The sequence below is a fragment of the Lacerta agilis genome, chromosome 5, assembly GCF_009819535.1.
Source record: "Lacerta agilis isolate rLacAgi1 chromosome 5, rLacAgi1.pri, whole genome shotgun sequence".
Taxonomy (NCBI): domain Eukaryota; kingdom Metazoa; phylum Chordata; class Lepidosauria; order Squamata; family Lacertidae; genus Lacerta; species Lacerta agilis.
Window position 1 is genome coordinate 95688943 of NC_046316.1, and position 10378 is coordinate 95699320.

Here is a 10378-nt window from a genome sequence, read left to right on the forward strand (position 1 = left end):
GAAGGGCGGGCGGGCGAGAGAGAGAGGCGCGTGATCTCACTTCCTCGCCCGGGCGGGAGGCGCAGGAGGCCGGGCCAGTCGCGGGAAGGACGCGCCGGCAGCCGAGGAGCAGCCCGGGAGCCGCCAGCGCCGGAGAGAGAGAGAGCGAGCGAGCGAGCGAGGGAGAGCGCGCAGGTGAGGAGGCGCCCCGTCGCTGGCCGGGAAGAAGGCGGCGGCGGCGATGGCGAGGGAGGGGGCCCCCCTCGCCGCTGCCCTTCGGCCTGGCCCGCCTGCCCTTTCGACGGAGCCGGGCGGGGGCGGCGCCGGGCCTCCATCCCCCGACGAGCCTCCCGGCTCAGCCTCTCAGCGCCCGCCGCGTCCCGGCGCCTCCCGGCCGGCCTTCCGGCGAGCGGCAGGTGCGTCCCGGGGAGGCCCTGCGGCCGAGCCCCGGCTCCAGGCCCGTCCGTCTTCGCATCGCCACCGACGCTTCCCGCGCCTCCGGAGCCAGGAGGCCCGGGCACAGCACCGCACGACGCGCCTGCTTTCTGCCCTAGCGCCCGGTTCCCCCTCTGCCGATGCCGCCATCCCTGCCCCTCCCCGGTCAGGCTGCGGCGAGCTCCACTGGTTGGGGGGGGGCAAGCAGGACCATTGCCCCCCCCCAGGGAAGAGGCCTTGGGCACAAGGGGGGGCGCTCCCCTTCTCAGGCAGCAGCTATGACAGGAGGCGGATACAGAATGAATGGTATGGGCGGGTTTCAGGGTTGGAGGAAACCCCAAGGCTCATCTAGTCCAACCCTCCGATGCAGGGCTGAGGGCATCCCGGCCTCTTGCATGTGAATACCCCAAGTGGTGCTTGGGAGCAGGGGTCTTTGGGGAGCTTCACCTGGCACCCAGCTGCCCTTGACCCCTGGGGAAGGCCTTGCTGGGCTCCGTCCCTCTCTCAGGGCCGGCTGGGCTGCATCTTCTGCCTGCCTCCAAGGCGCTGCAGTTCTGCACCAGGAAGAGCTGGATTCTGCAAAGGCAGCTTGGCAAGCAAAGGGCAGCCCTTCTCCACGTTGGCCCGCAGGATTCACTGCCACAAGAGATGGCAAGAGGCAGCAGCTTCTCAAGGGGTCAGGCTGGCCTCGTGTGGGTCAGTCAAGCCCCTTGGAGTGCCCCCTCCCACCTGGCCTGCTGTTCTTGTGATGCAACACAAGCGCATTTGCATACAAGGTGCTTTGTCCCTCTGGGTTCTGGGTGAGTGGAGAGAGTCCTCCCCACGCGCTGTAACTGACCCAAGGGTTCTCCAGAGCCCAGGCATGATTTTCCTGCTTCTGTCCTTCCTGTTCCTGCTCCTGCTCCTCTCCTAAAGGGCTCCTGCCCTCCCAGCTCTGGGGAGGCAGCTGCTGTGCTCTCCCCTCTCTGTGAGCATGGAGCCCCTCTCAGGTAAATGGCAGAGGGCAGGGCAGGGCAGGAGGCATCCATTGGGGGTGGCCACACCTCCCCTTCTCTGCCTCTCCCCTTCCCCTCCCCCCACCCTCAGGGGTCTTGGCTGACCTGTGGGTGAACCTGTGGCAAAGGTGGGGGGTAGTTGAGGCGGGACATGGGGAAGGCGGGGCAGGGGGAAGCAGCTGGGGGCTGCTCTTTCCAAGGCTGCCACGGAAAGCTGTGCCCACACATTTGGCACTCCTCTTCACCCTGAGAGGGATGGTCCCCCAAGTCCCAACGGAGTTCTGTGGTCCAAGGCCAAGGCCCCGTGTTGTCCTGCATTCTCTTCTCATGGTGGCTGAACAGGTACCTCCAAGGGAAACCCAAGGGGCATCCGAGCGAGCGCAAGAGCAACTCTCCCCTCCAGTGGCTTCCAGCCGCTGGCCATCAACTGTGGAGGCAGAGCAGAGCAATCCTGGCTAGTGGCCATTGCTAGCCCTCTCCTCCTTTGAGGAGGCCCTTTGGCCACCTTCCCCTCCCCTGAGCCCAGCTCCATCACTTCCGCCTGCTGCTTGGCTTTATGAGTCCTGCCATAAAACAATCTCCAGTTATACAGCCCCAAGAGCAGCATTTCCCAGGAGGAGGAGCCCCTCTTTGCCCTGCTGCCTCCCAAGCCCCATCACACCCCCCCTTGGACATGCCTTGGGGTGGGTGGGGTGCACTGCTTTTGGGGTGCTAGTACAGCAGGGGGCTCCTGTGCAGAGACCAGACCACCGGGGGGGGGCCCAGATGGACAAGAGAGATCCTGAACAGGGGTGGTGCCCATAGGAGGGGCTGCGGCTGCAAGAAGGACCCCCCCCCAGAGGCAGTTGCTTGCCCCCACTGCCACGTTGTCTTCCGCAAAGGGAAATCGGGTCTTGGACCCGAGAAGAGCCCCATATCTGGATGAGACCAAGTGCCAGCTGAGTCCAGCACCCTGTTCCCGCAGTGGCCAACCAGGTGCCCTGGGTTTGTGATGGCACCCAAAAGCACATTGCGCGCACAGAGGGCCTTCTGTGTTTTTAGGCAAAAGGGCTGGACATTGCGTGAGGAGCCTGCTGTTATCTTGATGGGGGGGAGGCTCCCTACTTTTGGACCCTGTTTTATGGCTAGGAAGCCAGTGGGGCCATAAAGGTTTGGAGCAAACAAAGGTGAGGTGTCTCCTGCCCTCTCTTGCAGAGCCCAGAGGAAGACTCCGGCTGTGAAGACACCCATGGCAACCATCCTCGCGGCCACACGCATCTCCCGGCCCCTTGCCCAGCTGGCCACCAAGACCTCGCACCTGAAAGATGTCTCCGCCAGCCTTCGGTAAGTGGCGTTGTGGGGAGGGAGAGGGGTCCCCTTCAGTACAGGTAGAGGGCCTTCCTCTCCGACTCTGGCCAGCGAGGGGCCCTTCAGCAGAGTCGCCTGGTTAGGGGAACATTTCCGGCCCTCTCCAACTCCCGAATAGCAGTTGGGAAATGGAAAGCCGTCGTTAGGGGTCAGAAGCTGCCCCCTGGCCTCCCCTGCTGCTGTCGCTGAGCCCTCTGGGCCCCATCCATGAAGCATCGCCTGGCCCTTGAAAGGCTGCCGGAGACGTCCGGATCAGGGCGAGATGCCAGAGCAGTGCTCACAAGGTGCCTCCCCTGCCCTCCTGGATATGCAGCCAGTGGGGCTCCCTAGATTAGCCAGGACTCTGGATCCTGAGGTGGGGGTTCCATTTCCCATGGAGCAAGATGCTCCTGACTGCCCCATTCAGGAGCTGAGGCGCCACTAGGGGCCTCCTCCTCTTCCACCCTCCTTCCTTGGAGCTTTCCAGGGGCTGCTAGACTAGGTGGGGCTGATTCAGCCCCCTGGAAGGCCAGGTGGGCTCAGGTTGTTCTAAGGGGAGGCAAGGCATTGCTGCAGGGTGTGGCCATCAGCTTGGTGTGGCGATAGGACCTGGCAGAGCTGGCAAGGGGCTGGGTTCCCTGCTGAGTGTGTGGGGGGGGGAGGGAGAGAGAGACCCCCACTAAGGGGAAGTGGGTCAGTGCGGTGTCCATCTTTAAGGGAATCAAAGGCACAGGAAATTTTAGGGGCCTGCTTCGAGCCAGCAGGCAGGACCAGACAGTTGAGAGACCTCCCCAAGAATGGCTTCTTCCCTGACTAGCAAGCCCCGTTTTTTGCAGGCTTGGGGATGGGGAAGGAGGCGCCAGGATGTATTCTCTCCGTTTGGCACCCCTGGCAGCGCTCAGCACCCCCTTTCTGGCAGAGCAGAATTGGCTCCTCTGGGAGCCTCTGTGTGGCCTCCTTGGACTGCCCCCAGTTCTGCAAACATGTTTCAGAAGAGTCCAGACGGGCTGTCCTCTTTCCAAAGTCCCCCTGACACGCAGCCCCCAAGGCTGCTGCCTGGCCCCCTCCCCTCCCCTCCCTCCGGCCGCTGGGCTGACCTTTGGGAAGGAACAGCAAGGTGAAGATGACGTGGGGGCAAAGAGTGACCCTTGGCCACAGTCCCTGGGGGGTGGGGGAGTTTCCAGCCCAGAGAGATTGGGGGGGGGGGTCCTGCATTTTGGTCTGCCCCTTAACAAGCACTCTCTGGGGCCTGGAGACGCTGGCAGGGGGAAGCTTCCTTGCCCAGAGGGCACAAGGGCCCCTGCAGCCGCCCAGCCTTGCGGGCCTCCAGCTCCCGCACTCTCTGAATTAATACACACACACACACACACGGGCCGTAATCGTAATGAGATTACCCTGCTGGGAATAGCTGCGAGGGCGGATCCTGCCTCGTCCTGAACATCAGCCAGAAGGGGCAAGGGGCCTGGCAGGAGCAGCAGTGGGAGTCAGGGAGGAAGAGGAAGAGAGATGGGGATTGCAGGTGGGGAGAGAAATGGAGGGGGCAGGAGGGTCTGTCCAGACCAGCTCTCTCGTCCCTCTGTCTGGCAGGGAGGAGCCTTTCCCAGATGACTTGAAATTGGGGGCTTGTTTGTTTGTTTATATGCCACCCTTTCCTCCCAGGAGCTCAAGGGGGCACAGATAGTTCTCCCCCTCCTTGTTTAATCCCCCCCACAACAACCCTGCAAGGTAGGCTAGGGCTGTGAGGAGCAGTGACTGGCTCAAGGCCACCCCCAGCGAGCTTCATGGCCAGGTGGGGATTTGAATGCTGGTCCCTCCCAGGTCCTAGCTTGACACTCTCAGCACGGCACCATGCTGGGTCCGTCTGGCAGCCTGAGCCTGCACTGTGGCCCTGCTCGGGTTGGCAGCATCAGGGGCAGAGGAGCTACCCCTGAGAGTGGTCAGGAGAGAGCAAGAGAGCTTCTGCTCAGCCCCTTGCGGAGTGGGACCCCCCCCCCCCCGCCCCGACTCCTTTTGTGCAAAGCACTGCAGAGAGGCAAGAGAGGGGAGGGGGCCAGGGTGCAGCAAAATGTCCTTGAACCTGGCCAGCCTTTGGGGAGGAGGGGGTGGTGTCATCGGATGAAAATAACCGCCTCTTGCCATGACGTCTCCTGGGAGCGGCAAACCCAAGTGAGGAGGGGCTGCAGCGCTGGGCGACTTCGCATGGACTGGACTCTTGTGCGCCCCCCCCCCCCAAGAAAGAGCTAGAAGTTCTCGATTTCCTGGGAGGCGGCCTGGGACTTGGTCTGCAGCAGTGCCCCCTTCTGGGGCAAAATGAAAGGGGCTTGGCCCGTCCGGAGAAGTGGGCACAGCGCCATCAAGTCCAGGATGCAGGGAAATGGACAAGGGCCCAGAAGGTTCAGCAGCCCCCTTGGCTCTGAAAGAGGAAACTTGCCCCCAGTGAGGGGACGGGTGAAAAGGAGGGTCAGATCTCCAAAACACCTGGGGGTTATTCAAAACCACCATCATAGGAACTCGGCTGGCTCCCTCTGGTGGCCACAAGAGGACAGGCCTTTTAGGGCTGGAAGGGATCCCCAGGGACCATCTAGTCCCACCCCCTGCAAGGCAGCAGTCAAAACTAAGGTGTCCCTGGCAGGCAGGCAGGCTCCCCAGCTGGACTGCTCTCCGCAGGGAGATGAGCCTGGGGGTTGGGGGGTCACAGCCAGAAGGTGCTGGAGCCCCTTGAGAAAGAGAGGGAGGGAGGAAGGGACATGATGTTGGGGATCAATTTTCCCTGATGGGAGTTTCCGCTGACCCAGCCGGTGGCCTGCTGCCTTCTCCCTTGCAGGCCCCTGCCTGAGATCTGTTACTCTGCGACACGCTTGCAGGGCTGGCGTTCCTACGCAACGGAAGTGGATGAGGTGAGAGCCTGTGGAATTCACTGCCACAAGAGGGGATGAGGCACATTCAGGGAGGGGCAGAGATGGGTCTGCTCAGGCTTGGATACTGGGCTACTCTTGGCTTCCAGAGGGTCTTCCTCCAGCTCCCTCCCTGAGTGGTAGGGAGGCAGCAGGGAAGGGCGGGCGCTGGGGTGGGGGGCGGTGTGGGGAGGCAGCTCAGTGGCCTTTTCTGGTGGGGGTGGGGGCTCTTGTGGGGTGAGGGGCTTCCTCCTGGGGTACCTCCTTGTGGCCAGCAGCAACACTGATCTTTCTGGGCTGTTTCCTGGAGGAACCTAAGCTGTCCGTCCTGAGATCGGAATTGAAGATTTGGAAGGGGCCCGAGGGTCATCTAGTCCAACCCCCAGCAATGCAGGAATCTCAGCTAAAGCATCCATGGCAGATGGCCAACCAAACTCAGCTTGAAAACCTCCAAGGAAGGAGAGTCCACCACCTCTTGTGGAAATCTGTTCCACTGTCAAACGCCTCTCGCCATCAGAAAATCCTTCCATGGAGCCAGCCTGGATTTCCCGGTTCATCTGGGGAATTCCCCCCTATGGGGACCCTGCTCTGTTTCCTTGATGGGGCTGCTGGCATTTCTGGGGGTGTCTGAAGACCCCAAAGGTTTACCAGCAGGAGTCATGACCTGGAGGGTTCTGGGTGCCCCCCAGAGGTTGTGGGACCCACCTTTCAGCTCAAGACAGAGTTTGGGGCTGCAGATGTGTGGCTCTGAATGGTGCCATGAGAGGTGGGTGGAGGTGGGCCTGCTCTTCCCTGGGGGGTCTCCAACGCCCCCTTTTTTGTGCTCCAGATTGGCGAGAGGCCCGTCCTCATCACTGGCTGCGATTCTGGCTTCGGCTTCGCCTTGGCCAAACACCTGCATGAGCGAGGATTCATCATCTATGCCGGCTGCTTGCTCAAGGTAGGGGGTGGGAGAGCCAGGGGGAGGGAGGGGGGAGCGGCCAAGCCCCTCCTGGGCAGACCCCACCCTCCAGCTGTGCCTCCAAGCTGTCAGGGGTCCTGGAGGGTCCAGAGCTGAGGGTCCGAAGGGTCCCTGTCCCTCGAAAACCCAAACAGAGAGAGCCTCTGGATGTGGGCAGGAGAAAGTGTGGGGCAGCAGGAGGCATGGGTGAAAGTTAGTTAAAGGGCAGCTGGTCCCCCCCTTGGGGTAAAGGTAAAGGGACTCCTGACCATTAGGTCCAGTCGTGTCCGACTCTGGGGTTGCGGCGCTCATCTCGCATTACTGGCAGAGGGAGCCGGCGTTTGTCCGCAGACAGCTTCCGGGTCATGTGGCCAGCATGACTAAGCCACTTCTGGCGAATGCCGTTTACCTTCCTGCCGGAGCGGTACCTATTTATCTACTTGCACTTCAACACGCTTTTGAACTGCTAGGTGGGCAGGAGTTGGGACCAAGCAATGGGAGCTCACCCCATCATGGAGATTCGAACCGCTGACCTTCTGATCAGCAAGCTCTATGGTTTAACCCACAGCGCCACCCACGTCCCCCCTCCCCCCAAACCTCTGTCTGGCCTTGGAGGGGGGGTTTCTGGAGGGATGTGGGGCTCCCCCTGCTGGCCACACTGTCAAATTGCAGCCAGAGATGCTTTTCCCTTGCAGGAGAATCCCAACAAAATAAAATAAAACATTCTTTCCAGTAGCACCTTAGAGACCAACTAAGTTTGTTCTGGGTATGAGCTTTCGTGTGCATGCACACTTCTTCAGATACACTGAAACGGAAGTCACCAGACCCTTAAATATAGTGATGGAGTGGGGAGGGGTATTACTCAGAAGGGTGGTGGGAATGGGGGATCAGCTGATAGGTGTGGAAAACCTTAACGACTGCAATTATTACAGGGTCTTACAGGGAAAGGCAAGGGGTGAGATGGCTAAAGATAGCTTTGTCATGTATCCCTCACTATATTTAAGGGTCTGGTGACTTCCGTTTCAGTGTATCTGAAGAAGTGTGCATGCACACGAAAGCTCATACCAAGAACAAACACAGTTGGTCTCTAAGGTGCTACTGGAAAGAACTTTTTATTTTATTTTGTTTTGACTATGGCAGACCAACACGGCTACCCACCTGTAAGGAGAATCCCAGTCATCATTTGCAAGGGCCCAAAATAGTTGGGGGGGGGGGAGAGCAAAGCCTTTTCATGAGTGTCTGGCCCCCACCTGCTGGTTCTGGCACCCTTCCCCCTGGCTGCAGCTCTTGCCTGCCCCCTGGTGGAGAGACAATATGCCGCCTCCTCTGCCAGATTGGTGCAGTAAAATTGGCAAACTGCACTTTTGGTGAAATAAAACCATCAAATTGGCACAAAGTCTCATTTGCAACGGAATGGCACAGTTTCCATGTGCACATGGCTAAAAATGAAGAGAGAAGACTCCCCTCACTGTACAAAACTTGAAACAAAATAAAAAAGGTGCTACTGGAAGGATTTTTAAATTTTTTTATTTTGCTTCGACTACAGCAGACCAACGTTGCTACCTACCGGTACAAAACTTTTTGGTTAACACAAGTGGTTTGTGTCCTTCCCTCCATGCAAACAGTCAGGGAGAAGATTTCCTTGTGTTACCTTGCCGTTGTTCTGCACACATTGCCTAAACCCCAGATTCTGGGTTAAGGGTGGGATATTTCAATATTGAGCTGTATGATGTTGTTGTATGTTGAAAGGATGTAAAAAGAAATCAGTATGCAAACAAATGAATGCCCCCCCCTCCTCAGGAGCAGGGAAGGGGTGGCTCCAAGGAACTGGATGCCATGAAGAGTGACCGGATGAGGACCGTCCAGCTCAACGTCTGCGACAGCGAAGATGTCAGTCGAGCCGTGGACTACATGACCTCCACTCTGAAGATGCCGGAAAAGGGTAGGTGGGGGTCTGGCATGAGATCGGCCAAGGAAGGTGGTCAAGCAGCCCTTGGCACCCGAGCCCACGCAGCCTCCTTCTCTGGGGGGACCATGTGGGGCTGTGCAGGTCTGAGGCACCAGGGGGCGCCACAGCAGGGCTGGGCATTGGCTGGGCCTGGCAGCCACGCCAGAAGCAGGAAAACACCCTCAGAGCCCTGCAGCCGCCTCCTGGGTGGCTCCCACGTGGCCTGAGGGCTCACCTGGTGCAGCGTGGCTTGTGAAGTGCTTGTGAGGAAGCCACGCTTGGCTGTTCTTGTGGCTTCAAGCTCCATTTATTGCGCCCCCTCGGAGCAGCACAAATGCAGTTGCAGAAAGGAGGTTGTGCAATGACCGACACCTCCGTGGGTCTTCTACCCTCAGGGCTGTGGGGCCTGGTCAACAACGCCGGGATCTCTACCTTTGGGGAGGTGGAGTTCACCAGCATGGACACCTACAAGGAGGTGGCGGAGGTGAACCTGTGGGGAACGATCCGCACCACCAAGGCCTTCTTGCCTCTCATCCGCAGGGCCAAAGGTGAGCAAGACGGGGGGGGGGGGGCTCCCCATAGCTGTAGGTCAGGGGTTGGGACCTGCTGCAGGCTCTGCCTCCACCATCCCTAACCACTGGGCATGCTGGCTGCTGGTCAGGGTATGTCAGGAGCCCTGCAGCATCGGGAGGAGGACTGAGCCAGGGAGCTTTGCCCAGCAGCCACCGTGAGTCTGAGGCTTCCACCCCACAAGCACCTGTGGCCAGAGGAGGGGCTTGTTGTGGGCCCCCAAGGCGGCCCCTGCCCCCTTGCTCCTCAGCCCCTTCAGGGTCCCCCTCACATGCGCTTCCCCCGCCAGGCCGCGTGGTGAACATCAGCAGCATGATGGGGCGCATGGCCAACCCGGCGCGCTCCCCCTACTGCATCACCAAGTTTGGGGTGGAGGCCTTTTCCGACTGCCTGCGCTACGAGATGCGCCCACACGACGTCAAGGTGTGCATCGTGGAGCCGGGCAACTTCATCGCGGGCACCAGCCTCTACAGCCCTGAGCGCATCCAGGCCATTGCCGACAAGATGTGGGACGAGCTGCCGGAGATCGTGCGCCGCGACTACGGGCGCAAGTACTTTGACGAGCAGATCGCCAAGATGGAGTCGTACTGCAACAGCGGCTCCTCGGACACCTCGCCCGTCATCGACAGCATCGCCCACGCCCTCACCTCCTCCACCCCCTACACCCGCTACCACCCCATGGACTACTACTGGTGGCTGCGCATGCAGGTCATGACCCACATGCCGGCCGCCATCTCGGACCGACTCTACATCTACTGAGCAGTGGCGGGGGACTCCTGCGCCCCCCACTGCCACCGTGTCCACCTCCAGGAAGGGAAACTAATGCTAAGGGTTACTCTGTACAAATTTCCCCGTAGTCGCTTGTCTAGTTGAGGTCAAAGTACTGTATTTTTTAGGGCTAAGCTGTTGTTAATTTAAGCGTTTGAGGCTCCCCTACTCCTTGCATGGTGTGTCTCCGACCAGTGCTATTTATTTCCAATAGTCCCATTTCCCCCCTGCTCATCTCAGCTGCTTTGGTCAGAGTCCCTGCTGCATCGACAGCTGCCCTCCCTTGGGAGCCCCCTCCCCTTGAGTGGCAGGCCAGGTTGGGGGGGGGGAACACCCTGTGCCCCTGGCTCCTTCCACCCAGCGCCCAGAAGCCCTAGAGCCCCTCCCTCTGGGCTGGAGCTGGGGCTCAAAGGAGCCATTGGGCCTCCTCCAGCCTTGCCTGCCTTTTGCACACTCCTCCCGGGGGGGGGGGTACTCTGTGGACCAGAAACACAAGCACGCCCCCCCCCACTAGGCAGGCTCA

At 60.2% G+C, this 10378-nt stretch overlaps 1 protein-coding gene across 3 annotated transcripts; it reads left to right on the forward strand.

Moving 5' to 3' along the window:
• The first annotated feature begins 119 nt into the window (after window positions 1-119).
• On the forward strand, window positions 120-10030 carry BDH1 (3-hydroxybutyrate dehydrogenase 1). 3 transcript variants are annotated; one of them, XM_033150960.1, is made up of 7 exons: window positions 120-174; window positions 2604-2732; window positions 5560-5632; window positions 6459-6569; window positions 8370-8511; window positions 8913-9065; window positions 9377-10030. In XM_033150960.1, exons 2-7 carry the CDS (start codon window positions 2638-2640, stop codon window positions 9844-9846), a joined length of 1044 nt encoding a protein of 347 aa, XP_033006851.1. In that variant the 5' UTR covers window positions 120-174; window positions 2604-2637; the 3' UTR covers window positions 9847-10030. The 3 variants fall into 3 exon arrangements, with proteins under 3 accessions (XP_033006851.1, XP_033006853.1, XP_033006852.1); XM_033150962.1 differs by lacking the exon at window positions 120-174 and adding an exon at window positions 1380-1403; XM_033150961.1 differs by lacking the exon at window positions 120-174 and adding an exon at window positions 2361-2384.
• Window positions 10031-10378: the final 348 nt, after the last annotated feature.

Bases quoted from the DNA above. Each gene is read 5' to 3' on its own strand.
- BDH1 (XM_033150960.1), top strand. From the start codon at position 2,638: ATGGCAACCATCCTCGCGGCCACACGCATCTCCCGGCCCCTTGCCCAG. The intron at 5,633-6,458 runs GTGAGAGCCTGT...TTTGTGCTCCAG, and splicing joins ACGCAACGGAAGTGGATGAG to ATTGGCGAGAGGCCCGTCCT. The intron at 9,066-9,376 runs GTGAGCAAGACG...TTCCCCCGCCAG, and splicing joins TCTCATCCGCAGGGCCAAAG to GCCGCGTGGTGAACATCAGC.